This window comes from Marmota monax, unplaced genomic scaffold (assembly GCF_021218885.2).
Source record: "Marmota monax isolate L192 unplaced genomic scaffold, Marmota_monax_Labrador192_F-V1.1 WCK01_AAM20220418_F8-fsc00243, whole genome shotgun sequence".
In the NCBI taxonomy this organism is placed as follows: domain Eukaryota; kingdom Metazoa; phylum Chordata; class Mammalia; order Rodentia; family Sciuridae; genus Marmota; species Marmota monax.
In genome coordinates this window covers 453,209-470,970 of record NW_026694604.1, presented here as the reverse complement: position 1 = coordinate 470,970, position 17,762 = coordinate 453,209, and the positions used below count along the sequence as shown (strand labels likewise).

The 17,762-nt window shown below is 43.8% G+C and overlaps 2 protein-coding genes and 1 long non-coding RNA gene across 4 annotated transcripts in view; 2 read left to right on the top strand and 1 right to left on the bottom strand.

Moving 5' to 3' along the window:
* Cfap52 (cilia and flagella associated protein 52) overlaps positions 1 to 5,873 on the top strand; it is a 51,003-nt gene extending 45,130 nt beyond the window's left edge. Inside the window, exons 12-14 of the mRNA XM_046422178.2 lie at positions 2,828 to 2,930; positions 3,846 to 3,957; positions 5,500 to 5,873. Of these exons, the coding sequence (XP_046278134.1) occupies positions 2,828 to 2,930; positions 3,846 to 3,957; positions 5,500 to 5,675 (391 nt within the window). The 3' untranslated portion in view covers positions 5,676 to 5,873. The remainder of the gene's footprint in view (positions 1 to 2,827; positions 2,931 to 3,845; positions 3,958 to 5,499) is intronic.
* On the bottom strand, positions 22 to 7,967 carry LOC124077689 (uncharacterized). The gene is made up of 3 exons (XR_006846704.2): positions 6,761 to 7,967; positions 5,556 to 5,601; positions 22 to 166 (listed from the first exon to the last, which is right to left on the bottom strand). It is a non-coding gene; the product is annotated as an uncharacterized LOC124077689 (long non-coding RNA).
* The window catches only part of Usp43 (ubiquitin specific peptidase 43), an 80,662-nt gene continuing 70,548 nt past the window's right edge, over positions 7,649 to 17,762 (top strand). For both annotated transcript variants that reach the window (XM_046422220.2, XM_046422219.2), the window contains exons 1-2: positions 7,649 to 8,273; positions 15,311 to 15,442. In XM_046422220.2, coding sequence (XP_046278176.1) covers positions 7,764 to 8,273; positions 15,311 to 15,442 — 642 coding nt within the window. In that variant the 5' untranslated portion in view covers positions 7,649 to 7,763. The remainder of the gene's footprint in view (positions 8,274 to 15,310; positions 15,443 to 17,762) is intronic.

Here is a 17,762-nt window from a genome sequence, read left to right as displayed (position 1 = left end):
CAAGACCCATGCAAAACCCAATCGTGTCCGTATTTTACTGAGCATGAGCAGAGACTCCAAAGGAGGGTGGATTTAACAGTAAAGGGAGGTTCCGCAGAAGCCCTTGGCCTCCATGGCTGTCCGTGGTTTAGAGGTGCTGGTGGGAAGACGTGAATATCAGGAGTTTCTGTAGAGACACAGAAGTAGCCAAGCATGATTTAACTTGCACTTAATTCAACTTTAAATGTTCCAAAGAAGGGGCTGGGGTTGTGGCTCAGTGGTAGAGCACTTGCCTTGGCATGTGTGAGACACTGGGTTCAATTCTCAGTACCACATATACATAAGTGAATAAAATAAAGATCTGTCAACAACTAAGAAAAACAAATTTTAAAAAATGTTCCAAAGAAAAGGCACAAGGGAAATAAGTAATGCAAGCAGTTCCTCCCAACATTCTGCTCAGTCATGTGAAGTCCTGGATGAGCTTGCCATGGGAGGGAGGTACAGGAGAGGCATGTATTTGTCCTTCCCCTTGGTTGGCCACATTCCCAGAGAACTCTCATACTATGAGCATATCACATCTCCATGGAATGTGATAACTCCAAACTAACCAGGCCAAGGCATGTGAACAGGAGTTAAGTCAAGAATTTTCAAAGGTGATTTTTAACTTACTTTCTTTCTTTCTTTTTTTTTGGTACTGGGTATTGAACCAGGGTGCTTTACCACTGAGATGCATCTCTTTCTTCCTTCCTTCCTTTCTTTCATTCTTTCTTTCCTCCTTCCTTCCTTCCTCCCTCCCTCCTTCCCTCCCTCCTTCTCTCCCTCCCTCCCTCCTCCCTCCCTCTTTCTCTCTTTCTTTTTCTTTTATTTTTTTTATTATTGGTTGTTCAAAACATTACAAAGCTCTTGACATATCATATTTCATACATTTGATTCAAGTGGGTTATGAACTCCCATTTTTACCCCGTATACAGATTGCAGAATCACATCAGTTACACATCCACGTTTTTACATATTGCCATACTAGTGACTGTTGTGTTCTGCTACTTTCCTATCCTCTACTATCCCCCCTCCCCTCCCCTCCCATCTTCTCTCTCGACCCCATCTACTGTATCTTTCTTTCTCTCTCTCTCTCTTTTTCTTCCCACTAGAGGTTGAACCCCAGGGCTACTCTACCCCTGAGGCATCTCCCCAGCTCTTTTTACTTTTATATGGAGGGAGGGTCTCATTAAGTTGCTTGGGTTCACCTGGAACTTGCTATCCTCCTTCCTCAACTTCCTGAGTTGCTGGGATTGCAGGTGTGCACCACTGCACCCCACTTGCAGTATACGTTTTTATTTTGGAACCACACCCCAACCTCCCAAGCCCTCCCCTCATTTACCCCCCCATCACCCCTCTACCACTCTTGGGACTCTCTGCCACTGTAAAACTACACATGAGAAACTAAAAATAAGTCAAAAATGGGGGAAAAAAGGAGATTTGGTGAAAGAATATGAAATGTTTTGAATGGAGAGAAGGGATTGAGGACTGAAGGCAAAAGCAGGGTTAATACATTAAAGAGCAAAAAGGAAAGCAAGCCTCTGTCTTCTAGCCCTGCATGTCTTGTCTCCTTGATCCCTGATCCCCTGGAGATGTTCCCCAAATGTAGATTTTGATGTAATAGGTTTAGAGTGGCACCTGAGATTCTGCAGTTCTAATAAACTTCCAAGTGATAATTCTGGTCCAAGAACCACACTTGTAAAAAGGATCAGTCTACCCTTGACCTTCAACATTGGGAAAATCTGTAGCCAGAAGGGAGTGTCTAAACTATGCATGGTCTGTGTCCACTTCACATCCTTAAAGACTTCCAACTGGGCAGCAAGAATATTTTGCTCATTTGTGCCCAAACCTTTTAAAACACTCAGCTCAGATACCACATCTGAAAACTTCCATAAAGAGGAGAAACCGGCAGAAGGTCCATTTTTTTTTTTTTTTAAAACCAGAAGAGCCTGGCCTGTAAACTGGACCCATGGAAGAAGAAACAATCTTAACATCTTGGTACAGGTTGAACACCCCAACAAACATAAAAACCCCAAATCCAAAGTGCTCTGAATCTGAATCTTTCTTAGCTTTGTGTCACCATTCAAAAAGTTTGAAATTTTAAGAGCATTCCAGATTTCAGATTTTCAGATTAGGGATGACTTGTAAAATCTATGCAATATTCCCAAATCCTCAAAACTCCAAAATTCAAACTATTTATGGTCTCAAGTGTTCTGGATAAGTGATACTCAACCTGTATAGCATCCAAGACAGAGGTTTCTAAACAGTTGAAAACAGAACAATCGGTTGACAAGCTGGTTTCAAACACACATCTGGGACCCTATCCCACCTACTGAGTCCAACTGCCTACGGGTGGGCCCAATAATACCCATTAAAAAGATTCTTCCCCACACTGAGCCACTCCTATAAAGGGAGCTCCACTTAGCTCCAAATGTTGGCCTGGAGAATCAACTGCACTGTGCAGGAGATAGTGGGCTGGCTCTGAATTCAGCCTTTTCTCCTTTTTTACTGGAACTTGAGGATTCTCATTAGGTTTTGTGCTGTCTTTAGAAAAGGGCCCCTGCTATCTGCCCAACGTCATCTGACAGTCGCTGATGGATGTGTTGAGAGGTATCCATACAGAAGTAGAAAGGCAGTATAACCAGAAGTCTATTTTGAAGAAATGCAAATGCTACCCTGATGAGCAGGGTGAGAACTTTGAGACAGATTAACCGCCCCAAGTCTAAGCTTATACCAAATGCAGTTTGAATACTAAATACATTTTCTAGGGAAGAGAAACTTGAGATTCACAGCCTTTGAATCTACTTTTCAGGCGTCTTAGGAGAAATCAGATGATCCTGGCCAATACCCTATTCCAGTGTGTTTGTTATCATCCTGAAGAATTCCAAATCATCACCAGTGGGACAGATAGAAAGGTAAGCACAGTTGGCCTTCTGTTTCTGTGGGTTTTATGCCCACAGATCCACTGTGTATCAAAAATACTTTGAAAAAAAAATTTATCGGTATTGAACATGTACACATTTTTTTTTCTTGCCATTATTCCCAAAACTGTACAGGAGGATTTGCATAGGTTCTATGCAAATACTATGCCATTTTATATAAGGGGCTTGAGCATCCTCATATCTTGATATCCATGGGGGATCCTGGAACCAATCTCCCTGGCTGATAGCTACTATAAAAGTCTCCCTGCTTTCAATACCTTACTCTCTACCCCTATTATGTTCCCCATTCTAGGAGGCAACCAACATTATATTTGTCCTTAAATCACACCCTATGGAATATTTTGCTGCTTTGGAGCAGAAGGGGGGTTGGGAATGGGTGTGTAGGTCCAGGAAGAGGGAGGGTCCAACCACAGCAGGGAGGTGGCTTTGAAAGGCCCAGGCTCCAGAACTCTGGGGGGTGCTCATTCCCTACTCTTCTCCCCAGCTGGAAGGGAGGTACTTCCTCTCCCACCTGCTCTGCAGCTTTTCAGTCCTCCTCTCGGTCCTCCTCTTGGTGCAGAAGCAGAACCATGAGTGGTTCTTTATTTTACATTTTGCTACAGACTCAATCTGCTTAGTCTTATCAAAAGCTCTTTCTGTCACAATCTAAGTTTATCAGCATATCAACATTCCCTTTAAATAGCATGCAAATTTAAAAAGGAATACTAAAAATATTAAAATGGTTTCTCCACCCCCTGCTGTAGCCTATTTATAATTTCAGCCCATACCATCCCATGGTGTATTTTCGCTTCCTTCTATATAAAGTAGAGCCATCTTTTGTTAGCATGTGTGTGTGTGGATGATTCCACTGAGCTGAATCCTGCCTAATGCTTTTTTCCTGAATTCCAGATTGCTTACTGGGAAGTATTTGATGGGTCAGTCATCAGAGAGTTGGAAGGTTCTTTGTCTGGGTCAATAAATGGCATGGATATCACCCAGGAAGGAGTGCACTTTGTCACAGGTTGGTCCTGGATTAGAAAAGAAAGCCAAGCTTGGCTTATTTAGATGGGAATGGGGGGGGGGAGACTCTCTTGTGGGAGGCAATTTGGAAGAGCTGGCAAAAGGGTCTCAAGGGTAGTTTGGTTAGACTCAGATCTGAAGACAACAGCCAATTTGTTCTGGAAGAGAAAGATCCAGAAGACACATTCAATGAGAGGAAACATTTGCAGAGGAGACTTAAGGACACAAATAACAGCTAAGTCTTATATTGCTGGGTTTGCTTTGTGTGGTGGGTATGGATGACTAAAATGGATGTTTAAAGTGTCCTGGGTTGTCCAGTTGCTTCCTTCACTATGTTCTACTGAAGTCCTAAATACCAGTCTTTTCATTCCCTTTTATTGTTGAATGCTATAATGCGCCCCCCCACCTCCAATAAATGAATTAACCATTATTCAAGGGAGCATTTACTACATAATATGATGACTGGAACAATATCAACATAACTTCCTGCCAGTCTGATTGATTCTTCAGGCCATTAACAAACACTCTAAATGAATTAAAATTCTGCAAACACATTGACTTAAAGCAAGATTTCAAACTAGACACAGTGTGGGCTGAGGTTGTGGCTCAGTGGTAGAGCGCTTGCCTAGCATGTGTGAGGCATTGGGTTCAATCCTCAGCACCACATAAAAATACATAAATAAAAAAATAAAGATATTGTGTCCATCTACAACTAAAAAATATTCAAAAAAATCTAGACACAGTGTGATCCAATCATATATACAGGTATATGTATATAACTGTCTATACATATACATATATATGTATATACCTGTCTATACATATACATATACATATACATATACATATGTAGAAAAGACTGAAAGGAATTGAACCAAGATGTTATTAGTGGTTATTTCTGGGTGATGAAGGATGAATTCATCTCTTTGCATTTTCCCTCTGAATTTACTATAACACACAGATAGATTTTTTTTTTTTTCAACTATGGGCAATTATGCCAGGTTGGTCTGGGTTTCCTGGGATCCACGGATTCTCCCTCCTTTGTCTCCAGGGACTACAAGTATGTGGTTACCATTCCCAGGCATGCTAGATTTTTATAATCATAGCATTATATAAAGATAGGTTTTTCTTTAAGTTGGCACATGGTGAATGTGTTGACAATAATCTGGTTGCCAGGCTCAGTGGCCCACACTGTAATCCCAGTGACTAGGGAAGCTGAGGCATGAAGATTGCAAGGTTGAGGATAAGCAGCTTGGCAAGACCCTGTCTCAAAAAAAAAAAAACAAACCAAAAAACAAAAAACAAACTTTTTTTGAGACCAGGGCCATTTCTCTCTAGTCTATTGCAGTGATGCCATATAACTGTGTTTTTTTTTTTTTTTTTTTTTTTTTTAATATTTATTTATTTAGTTAGTTAGTTCTCGACAGACACAACATCTTTGTTGGTATGTGGTGCTGAGGATCGAACCCGGGCCACACGCATTCCAGGCGAGCGCACTACCGCTTGAGCCACATCCCCAGCCCCATATAACTGTGTTTTTCAGGTGGAAGTGATCATCTGGTTAAAGTTTGGGATTATAATGAGGGTGAAGTGACTCACGTCGGTGTGGGACACAGCGGCAACATCATGGGCCTCCGCATAAGTCCTGGAAATCAATACATCATTAGCGTAAGTGAAGATGGAGCCATTTTGCGATGGAAGTACCCGTTTGCCTCCTGAAGCACCGGACCTCCCTGGCCACGGTGCTGCGCAGTCCTGCTGAAGACTGAATTTGGGCAGCTCCACACTAGTCTTGATTTCTTTCATTGGCGTCTTTGTTCTTTAGTCTAAATATTTTATCTCTAAGTTTCTCCTTTCCTATATAGAATGCATTTTACATTCTTAAATTGTACATAAAATTGAATATGTTCAAGAAAATTTGTCCAGACTGTACTTTTTTGAAATTTTTAAAAAAATTATAAATACATTCCCAGTTGTTGGCTTCCTGTCATAATCTCTTTTCTGTAACTCTGCCAAACCCACAGACTTTCCTTATGATCTGTCCACAGAGAGCATTGCCATTATTCTCTAAAAATAAGACCTTTCATTGGTCAAGCTGCATGGGGCAAGACTTTTAGGTTTAAACCCAGACCTTGGGCAGGCTTTTAAAATACCCTCCACCTGATTTTTCTCTTTTGTCAAGTGAGAATAAATTCTTGCTCAAAAGGCCATTGTGAGAATTGAGTGGAATCATGTCAAAGCATCAGCAGAATTTCTTATAGAGAGACAGTCACAAACAGGTTCGTAACGAAACAGACTGTTGGGATCTTGGGGCAATTCTCAAAGATGAAATTTCAGAGATGCTTTATGGAACTCGGCCATGATATCCTTCTCCAGTGCTCATCACCAGAATAGTAATGACATGAAACTTGTGTATTAATCATCCACCTGGGTATCTTTTCCCAGGGGAGGTAATGATGGGCTTTTCCCAGAAACCCTTCAAGTCTCCAGGCCACAGCAGTCTTATGTTTTAAGCATATTCTGTATCCTTTAATGCTGCTTTTGTCATACCAGGGTAATTGTCATTACCCTATTTGAAAGATCAAGGATATTTAATAAATGATGATCACTTATTTATTAAATAACATTTCAGGGCACTGTTGTAATACTGCATCCTGCTGATCTCTTTCTCAGCTAGAAACTGATGAGAAATTCATTTTGCAAGACTGGCCTGATTAATTATAAACCTGAAAGTTATGGGATAAAGTGAGCTAAAGCCCCCTAGGGTTACCCAGGGAATCAAGGGCTGGCAGAGCCAAACTTACTCTGATTGGGCCACGGTGCAGCTAGGATTTTGCGTTGAGTGAACCGGCAAAGGCGTAGGGGGCGCGCCTGAGAGCCGGAAAACTTCCTGCTGAGCAAATACTGAGGTCGGAAAGGGCCTGAGCTTGCCAATCCTTAGAGCCGGGTCGAGTTCCGGTTCTCCTTACAGGTCGGCCTCCCCTACGTTGCGTGAACCTCTCAAAGCCCACTTCTCCACCAATTAAAACGAGGATGATCAAGTCTCGCAAGTTTTTGGAATACGACTATAGTCTGTAGCCTAAAAAAGAAACCCACAAGCAGTTTGGGTGTTTCTTCCCAGGGCAACAACGCGGCTCCCAGTTCAGGTCCTGGGAAGGCTCTGCCTGTTCCCAGGGGCGGATGAGCTGCTAGGAGATGGCAACACCTGTCCGCACACACCTGAGCCTGCGGGGGAACCAGCGGTGCACAAAAGCGCTCCCCCACCCCTTCACAGCTCCCAAAGCGCGTCTCTCACCACACCTGAGGCTGCCCTTGGGAGACTTTCTCCCTTTTCTTCGTTTTCATCTGGACTTTAAACCAAGAGAATTAGTAATAGCCAGGGCTTTGCCATTTCCTTGGCATTTTCGAAATTTCCATTCCTGTTTTATTTCCAAAGCTTGAAGGATGGGCGGGGAACGGGCGCAGAGGTGAAACCCAGTTGTCTTGGTTTTTAAGAGGTAAGGAAGGGTGGGGAATCAGACGACGACAGTCTCCCAGCGCTTTTATTCCTGTCTGTACCGTGGGGGAGGGACCAGCGGGGGGGGGGGGGTTGCGGGTGGCCCAGCACTGCCCTAAGGCCGGCCCTGCAGCCAGATTCCCGCGCGGGGCGGGGCGGCCCCGCCCTTGGCTCCGCCTCCGCCCCGTCCGCGCACACCTGGCCCGCAGGTAGCCGGTGCTCGGCGCCTTTCCCGGGTTGTAAGGTCCTGAGAGCTGCTGGTCGGCCTCGGGCCCGGGGGCTGCGCTCCGGGGGCCACACCGGAGGGAGCCATGGACCCGGGCCCGGGGGACGCGGCTGGAGAGGGGCCGCCCGCGCCCCGGCCCCGCCGCCGCCGCTCCCTGCGCCGCCTCTTCAGCCGCTTCCTTCTGGCGCTGGGCAGTCGCTCCCGCTCCGGGGACTCGCCGCTGCGGTCCCGATCCCAGCCCCAGCAGGGACATTGCGATGGCGACGGTGAAGGGGGCTTTGTCTGCCCTCCGGGCCCGGCTCCTGCGGCCCCCGGGAGCCCCGGGGCAGAGTATCCTCCCGGATCCCAGCCCCCGATCCTCGCGGGCGACGGGGCGCGGCCGCCGGGCGCTCAGGGCTTGAAGAACCACGGCAACACCTGTTTCATGAACGCCGTGGTGCAGTGTCTCAGCAACACCGACCTGCTGGCTGAGTTCCTGGCGCTGGGGCGCTACCGGGCGGCGCCCGGCCGCGCGGAGGTCACCGAGCAGCTGGCGGCGCTGGTGCGCGCGCTCTGGACTCGCGAATATACGCCCCAACTTTCCGCCGAGTTCAAGGTAGGCAGCGCTCAGCCGCCACCAGCCCTCGCCGCTCGGCGGCAACCTCTTTCTGGCCCTAGGGGTTTCGCTTCTTGCAAAGTGTGTGCCCTACCAGGGGATGCTTTTCTTGGGGTCTTCTGTGGTTCATTTATCAGTTTAGTCTCGGTGATCGCCTTTGTTTTGCGATGTAGAGTTACGGTGTTGCTTTTCTATGTTTTCTTTATGAATTAATTTCTCCCAAGTATTTTGAGCGGGGGTGGAGAGAGTTGGCAGGTTTAAGAGTATTTAGCATTTTTTTTTTTTTTTTTTTGCATTCAACAAACATTTGTTGAAGTATCCAAAGGCTTGTGGGCCGGGGTTCCGACGCCTGGGCTTCCAATCTGGAAGGGTGCGGGGTGGGAAATCAAGACTTTTAAAGGTCGAAGCCTCAGGGGAAGGTGGTGGTGCTTATGTTGAGATCTAATTGTTGAGAAGGATGCTGCGGGCTCAAGATCTAGGCGTAATCCAGGCAAAGGAATCAAGTACCCCAAGGCCCTTCCGAGGAGCCGAGTAGGGAGGCGTGGAAAGAAAACGTGTCGTTGGAGCTCAGGAAGCGGACAGGTTCGCCAGATCGTGTTCGACCTTGCAAGCAGTTTTAGAATAAAACCCAAAGTGGACCCTGAGAACCAACTCCTAGGCCGGGTAATGTGCTGAGGGGGAGGGGTCGGGGGAGGCAGTGGGTATGCTAGTTTGGAGATGGCATTCTTTTGTTTCAGGCGCATTAACCCCCCTATAATGTGTTAGCTTGGGGTTGCGTTTATTGTCTGCAGGATCACGGTCTACTTGCTCTGGATGCTGCAGGGTCAGGAGACATTGTAAATCAAATCGTATCGCTTTGCCTGGGGTTAAAGTGGGGTGTGTGTTTGGGGTCCCAGTTAGATGAAAGAGTTCCTAATAATTGATGCACATGGCTTGCTTCCTGCTGAAAACCCACAGCTCTGGGCAGAGAGCTGAAGCTCCCCACAGACCAGTGATTGTTGTTCCTGGGGGGGAGGGGGGAACCTGTCAGTGTTCATTCCACAAGCATCACAGCTCTTGAGTTTCAGCCTGAGAAAGCAGTCTTCCCCATGTGATCTGCAAGGATGCCAACCCCCACCTTCCTCTCTCGTGCCTCCATTAATGAAGAAGCTCTGTTCTGCAGCAGTCACGTGGGTGTCATTAATGTTTCTTTTTGGCAACATTAGCTTTTTAAATATGAGAGGCAATACTAATAGTGGTTAAGAGCGATGTCTTTGAGGCTTCGGGACCTTAAGCAAGTTTCTGAATCTTACCATGCTTCAACTTTTCTCATCTGTAAAGTGGGACCATAAGGTTGTTGTATTGAGTTATACCTAGAGTACTGACAACAGTGCCTGGCACCTAAGAAGTGTTCATTTTTATAGAATTACACCTCCTCACCTGGAAAGACCTCAAGGAAGGAAGGGGGGTAATCTTTGAATAACTGTTCCCTTGCCAGATGCATTCCCCACCCAGTTACTACAGCATGGAGAGAGATGGAGTAGTTTGGGGAAAAAAAAAAAAAAACTCCCCAATTAGTAATCACTCTCAGTGACTCACCAGCATTTCCTCTCCCTCTCCAGGGCCTGGGAACTCCCCAGTGAACCTTGGGGAATTGAAGGATAATTGAGTTGTTGTTAATCTGTTAATGAGGGAGATATAATCTGGGGTTTCCTAGGTCTTTCAGGTAACCAGCCTTGGAGAGTAAAGTGGAGGATTCCAGAATCTGGGCTGTCAAACATTAGGGACTGAAATCGGGGAGGGCTCCTTTTCTTACTGGTGGTGAAACTTTCATTCATTCAGCGTGTACTTATTGAATGTCTAGAAAGTGTATTGGGAACATGGAATGTGTGATGAGCCCAAAGCCAGCTTCTCCAGGAGCATATGGTCTAGGGGAGAAAGGGATGTTAACGAACTGATCCCACAGGCACATGATTAGATGGTGACATGCTAGGAAAGCAAAATACAGTGTGCTGTGACGATAATGGCAGGTGGCTTTGATTTGATTGGGGAAGGTATCCTGGGGTGACTGGAGAAGACTTACCTGGAGAGGTAACCAATTTTCTTTTCTTTTTAATAGTTGTAGATGAACACAATACCTTTATTTATTTTTTAAATGTGGTGCTGAGGATCGAACCCAGGGCCTCACATGTGCTAAGGCAAGCGCTCTACCTCTGAGCCACAACCCCAGCCCAAGGTAACCAAATATTGAGTTGGGTTTTGAAGGATGAGGTATTCACAAGGACATGGATGATGGGAAAGTGCATTCCAAACCCTGGGAACTGAAAATGCCAACTGTGGGGAAGATGAGGCTGAGATTCCCTCTATCAAATGAATTAATGAAAGCTTATGTGGCTGGAGAATTGTAGAGGCCAAGTTACATAAGGTTTTGTTAAGGACACCTGTCTTTATGATGGATTTTTAGCTTTAGACCCAGAAAGGGGCCAACATACGAGAGGATGTGTATACTCAGCTCTGAATATGGCATGGGTTTGTGGTTTTTTTTCCCCCTCTACCTATCCCAGAATCACTCTAACCTCTCACAGATAGGAGGACCACTCTTTGTTTTAACAGCAAATGAATAAAAACATTTTTAAAAATCCTGTCTCATCTATAATCCTTTGTTTTTCTGATGTTGCAGTTAAAGGTGTACTGCAAAAAAATTGGAAAATGTAAAGATCTAATCATCTTAAAAATACTGATGTGTTTGAAAATCTATCTGAGCAAATAAACAAACTGGAAATTCCGTTTCTGTAGCCTGCTTTTGTCACGTGAGTCTTAAGACATGTCATAAGACTTTCTCCTGGTCATTAAAATATTCTACAAAACTTGATTTCTCATAATTGTATATATTGTTAAATGAACCAGTCTTCAGTGGAGATATTGATATACTGTACAGCCTTCTAGTTATCACACTGAATTGAAATTTCTTGTATTTAAATCATTGTCCTCAGTTCTGTTTATTTCCATAAACTTAATTCCTACAGGGGCATGACATAGTCAAAGCAAAGGTGTAACTATTTTATTATCTTTCTATTGTTTTAAAATGAACCTCGCTGAGGTATAAATTAATAAATTACATACAGTGAAGAGCAACTTGGTAGTTACCTGGAGAGGTAACCAAATTTTTTTTTTAATGTAGAATTTAATGAGTTTTAACAAATGTATGTATCTTTGTGATCACCACCCCAATTTCAAATATATACTTTTGTTTTTAACTTTTTAATCTACTTTATTGGGTTCGATTATTTTTTATCACTCACATTGATAATTTTCCTTCCAAATAATTATGACAAGTTTCAGATAATACCAGTGAGGGCATATTTTCCTGGACATTGAATATCTTTTTCTCATTAATTTTTCCTCAACTTTATGACAGTTACAGATGACAAAAACCATACATATTTGCAATGTATAACATGATGTCTTGATATATGTGTATATGGTCAAATGATTCATTCAAGCTAATTAACATGTCCACCATTCTTCCAAACTTACCTTTTTTTCTGGTGGTAAAAATATTTAAGTTGTATTCTCTTTGTATTTTTCAAGTGCATACTATATTAATGCTAATTATAGTCACTGTGCTCCATCACCTATAAGTTTATTGAACAAAAAGAAAATCACATCTTGTTTTTGTGTCTCTGGTTAGGAGAAAGGTGAAAGATTTTTCTGTTTCTTGACTAGTTGTAAGTCTTCTCTTGCAATCTCTCTTCATGTTGCATGTTTCCATTCTGCTTTGGTCTTAATGTTCTTTTCTTTTTTAAAAAAATCTGTATTTTTTAGTTGTAGTTGGACACAATACCTTTATTTTACTTATTTATTTTTATGGGGTACTGAGGATCGAACCCAGGGTCTTGCACGTGTCAGGCGAGCGGTCTACTGCTGAGCCACAACCCCAGCCCTTAATGTTTCTTTCATTTGTTGCTGTAAGTTCCTCAACCTTGTCATATTTGCTGCATATATTTTCTCTAAAGTGTCCCCCTTTCCCCCTACCCCAGTACTGGAAGCTTTTGGTTTATTTATGTCATGCCTTTTGATGTTCTATTTTATGTACTTCTAGTTTTTCTAAGGCTATATTAAGGTTTTTGGCCATCTGGAGTTTATCTTAGCTTATGTGCTTAAAATCAATTTTAGATCCTCAGTGATGTACTAGAGGCATTGCTTTTGTTAAAAAACAACAAGGATTCCTTCTTCATCAGTCTTATGTTTTGGCCACCTAATATCAGTGTGCCACAGGTTTTTCACCAGGTAACTTTGATATACAGAGAAATATTTTCGCTTGTATCTCTCATTCATTTAGACTAAGCCCCCCTACCCCCAAATGGAATTACTGTGTTTATGTAGAGGGACATTTTTAAGGTCCTATCTTTCTACCTTCTTGAAGTTGTCATATTCTTTTTGGTGAGGTCTTATGGCAATATAGCCAGGCTAAGATGAAGAGAATCCATTTTGAAGGATTAATTTGATTTATTGGAAAGGAATGGATTCCACTTGGAAGGAAGAGCAAAAGTAAAGATATAAACTATAGAAGATGGAAAGCATGTTTGGTGTACCTGAGCAGTTTGTTTATCTGGGCCCTTGGAATAGGCAGGAGACTGGTAGAAGACGTGCATTGGGGCCAGACCACAAAAGAAGTTTGAACTATTAGGTAGTGAGTAGAAGAGCACAGAAGGATTTTGAGTATCTAGCTGGGCTTCAGAAAGATTGGCCTGGTCTACCATGAGTGCAGTGTTTTTGTTATTTTTTTTTTAATTTTTTTTTAGTTGTTGATGGACCTTTATTTTATTTATTTATATGCAGTGCTGAGAATCAAACCCAGTGCCTCACACGTGCCAGGCAAGTACACTACTGCTGAGCCCCAGCCTCAGCCCTGAGTGCAGTGGTTTGATGGTGGTGGTGGTGGTGGGGGGGTCGAGTGGGGATTCTCAGAGCCTGGCTCCTCCTTAGGGAGATGTTCTCATCTGGGTGAGTTCTAATAGAACTCAATGCTGGCCACGAGAGTCAGCTGTATCCAGGAAGGGTGGAGACATTTTGGGAGCCACACTGCTTGACAGATGACTTGAGGGCTGCGGATATGAGGGAGAATCTGTGAGAAGACACCTACCTTAAGAGGAAGGGCTGGTTTTAGAGATTCTGAGTTGGATGGGGGCTGACTGCTCACCCAGAAGAGAATGTCGGTACTAGGATGTAGGCTTGATGATTCTTTACGGGTGGGCTTGCCAGATAGAATACAGAATGCCCAGCTGATTTTAATTGCAGATAAACAATGAGTACATTTTTTAGTATAAATATATTCCCAGTATTGCATGGGACATATGAACATATTTCTACTGAAATAATTATTCATTGTTTATTTAACTGAGCACCTTTTTTTTTTTTTTTTGGTGTATGTGTGGGGTGCTGGGGCCTGGTGTGGGCTAGGCAAGAGCTGCACTACTGAGCTACATCTTCTAGTCCCTGTGTCTTCTATTTTGATTTGCGAAATCAGACAGCCTTACTTTCTAGGCCCTTGAGAATCTAAGTGCAGAAAGGCTTAGAGAAGAATCCAACCTAATGTGATCAGAATAAAGACTCAGAACCAGCATTTTGGTTAATTAGATCTTGAATTTGGCTTCATCTCATCCTAAAGTTTCCCTTAAGTCTCAAGGGATGATTAAAAGAAAAAGAAAAGAAAAATGCTCAGGCCATGTGGCAGTGGTGAGGATCGTCCCCGTCTCTCGATTTGCTCAGACTGTCCCCTTTGGCAGGCATGAACAGATGACAGACCTCTCTAAGCAACTTAGGGAGACCGTGTCTCAAAATAGAAATATGGGCTGGGGATGTAGCTCAGTGGTTAAGTGCCTCTGGGTTCAGTCACTGGTACCCATATATATATATATATTAGTAATCTGCTGTCATTTAAAAAGATGTTTCATGACCTTTGGTAACTAATCAAGAACATATTACTCTTGATATCTCTGAGTGCTAGAGGCTCTGCATTCTAGGAGTGGGACAAACAGCTGTGATGTACTGTACGTGTGCATGTGTGAGACTTGCTCACACTGAATGGCTTGGGTGCTTGTACATGCACAACAGAAATCCCTAGAAAGATGCTTCAGAAGCTGCTGGGAGTGGCTCCCTGCTGGTGAGGGTCATTAGGGGATCCAGAGCAGTAGTGTTCCAATAGAAGGAACACTTCTCTTTGCTGTTCTTTATATCTTGAATTCTTTTTTTCTTAGTATATACATCCATCACCTTTTGAAATACACTTTCCAAAAGCTGGAATGTGAATTTACACAGAAAATGACAAAAAATTGCTACACAGTTCAAGAGAAGGACAGTGCAAAAGGGACAGGGAACATGAGGACCACCAGGGCGGGAGGTCTTGTCTGTCTTGTTCACTGTGGCCCAGTCCTTGGAATAGTCCCAGGCATGTGGGCGGCGTTCAAGACCAATTTATTAAAGGAATAAAAGGCTGGATCAATCTTTTACGGATCAAACCACAGAAAGAGAATTTTGTGTTTTTCAATTTTCATCCCTATTTGAAAGAGGCAGTAAAGGAGCTACATACAGTATGTCTTCAAGCGTCAGCTCTGTCGCTGGCGTGGTCATTCCCAAGCAAGAGCTAGCAGGAGCGATGGGAAGGAATGATGTTGGTGTGACATCAGCGAAGGAGAAAGCAGGGCCGGAAGGATGTCTGCCTGTGACAGCATGGGAATAGATCCAGGGAGGGAAGGCCAGCAGAGCCTGGGACCCCGGTGATCAAAGGACCAGAGCTTCAGGGAGCACAGACGCCCATGAGATCCAAATCCTCAGAGACGACACTGGATATTCAAGGCATAGGACACAGGGATGGTCCTTCTGAGGAAGGGGCCTTCTGTACTGAGACCCTCATACCATTTTGGGGTTGTTTGCATGTGGTCCTCTCAGATCAAGGCTGAAGGATGACCACTCAATAGCTTGGTGCTTACAGGACCTTCATTCGGTTGTATCATGGTTGGAATGACCTCTGGACCTCTGTTCTGATTCCCTTTCAGAATGCTGTTTCCAAGTATGGCTCTCAGTTCCAAGGTAATTCCCAACATGATGCCCTGGAATTCTTGCTCTGGTTGCTGGATCGTGTCCACGAGGATTTGGAGGGCTCATCCCGAGGGCTGGTTCCTGAGAAGGTTGGTGACTTGCTAAACAAATCATTGTATAGGATTCTCTTTCTCCTTCTCCTTCTTCTTCTCCTCCCTCCCCTCCCTTCCACCTCCCCCTCCTCTCCCCTCCCCTCCCCTCCCCTTCTCCTCCCCTCCCCTCCCCCTTCCCCTTCCCTCCCCCTCCCCTGCCCCCTCCCCCTCCTCTCACCCTCTCCCTTTCCCTCTCCCTCCCCTCCCCCTCTCCCTTTCCTCCCCTCTCCCTCCCTCTCTTTTCTCCTCCTCCTTTCTCCTTTCTTCTATGAATGTTTATTCAACGTGGATTCCTGTGTGTTCTGGCTGCTGTACACACAGTGCTGTTCTCTGCTTCCTTCTTTGAGCTCTTGTTTCTTCCCCTTGCAGTATGTCTCATCCTTCCTCATCCCCGTGAGGTAGTGTGTAAGGTTTCACTTTGAATCATAATTTGAAAATGAAAAGAATGTGTTTTTGGTCTGTATTCTTTGCATTCATCTGGCCCTCCGAGGCTGAGCGTCATGATTTGCCATTTCAAGTCCACCAATGCTTTCTCAGTTACATACCTCATGGGGCAGCAATTCCTAACCTTTTTTCCTCAAGATGCAGGATGGATGATTTTTACACATGTGCATTTAGCATTTGCAATTTCGAGGAAACCTCAGACCTTTGGGAAGAGGAGGAAAGCATTCCACTAATTTATAATAGCCACAGTTAATTGATACATCAGCTATGTTCTTTATGGAGTTTGCTAAATAAAGATCAATAATGGCTTATGCTTTAGAGTTGTCCTTTTATTTTCCACTTAAGAGAGTAAAAGTGAGTGAAATTATGAGTGAGCAAAGTTATTGTAACAATATTATTGAATGCATACGCCTGTAATCGAAGTGGCTTGGGAGGCTGAGGCAGGAAGATCTCAAGTTCAAAGACAGCCTCAGCAATTTATTGAGGTCCTAAGTAATTTAGGGAGACCCTGTCTCAAATAAAAAATTAAAAAAATGGTTTGGGGATGTGGCTCAGAGTTTAAGTGCTTCTGGATTTGATCCCTGGTGCCAAAATTAAAAAAATTTTTTTTTGAATAATCTGCTGTCATCTAAAAAGATGTTTCATGACCTTTGGTAATTAATTAAGTATATAAATACTCTCAATATCTCTCAGGACTGATCCAGATGTAGCTAGGAGAACTCCTTTATTAATTTTGCGTTGTTTTGTCTGAACATTTGGTTTCTAACTCACAAATCAAAAGAAAAAAAAAAGTCATGGAAAAGATTTTGATTGGTCCATCCCAGTTTCCCATCTCTTCATGATTTTCCTTTTTTTTTTATTTTATTTTTATGTGGTGCTGAGTGTAAGGGTCCCGCAAAACGTCGGAGAAAGAGACCACCAAGTGACCACTCATGCAATTGGCAAAAGGGGATTTATTGAACCAGCATGCTGGGGCTCTGTGCCCACTCAAGAAGGGAAAGCAGCCCAGAGCCCCGAGCAGGGGCTGAGCACTGCTTAAGTACACTTTTTGGGGAGGGCGGAGGGCTTTGTATACATCAGAACAAATCATCATGAGGCACGGGAAAATTGAATAACAACTCCTAAACATGATTGGTTCATTCATTGGCGGGAACAGGTCAGGCTGGAGTGATAGGTCATTCCTAAGGAGGGGGTTACATTTAAACTGATTGGTCCAGGTCCTGCAATGCCTGCGTGCGACCACACAGAGCCCTTATTAAACAACCAAGTAGTCAGGGGAAATATTTACTGGGCAGTTCCAAGCATTGTCTCAACAGCTACAGAAATTTCAGGTTTTGCAGGTAGCATAGATACCTAACGATACCTAATCCTTTACATTTTAACTCAGACCTTGAAGCTTAGAAACTTTACAACACCCGGTCTTTTACCCTTTAACTTTTACGCTTTAACTTCAATTTCTTTTACCCTTACACTGAGGATCGAACTCAGGGCCTCACACATGTGAGGCAAGCACTTTACCACTGAGCCACAATCCCAGCACCTCTTCATGATTTTCTTGTAGCTCATTATTTTGGAGTAATAAAGAATAAAGGGCCCAAGAAGCTCAGGCTTTTATTCTTTTTAAAACTCATCCACATAGATAGCTAGTCTTTGAGTTTTTCTCTTTTAAATGTGAAGGTCATCTGGCGCAGTGGCTCATGCCCATAATCCCAGCAATTTGGGAGACTGAGGCAGGAGGATAGAAAGTTCAAGCCAGCCTCAGCAACTTAGTGAGACCCCGCCTAAAAATAAAAAGGCCTGGAGATGTTGCTTAATGGTAGAGTGCCCCTGGATTCAGTCTTCCATACTATGATAAATAAGCACTAAATAAAAT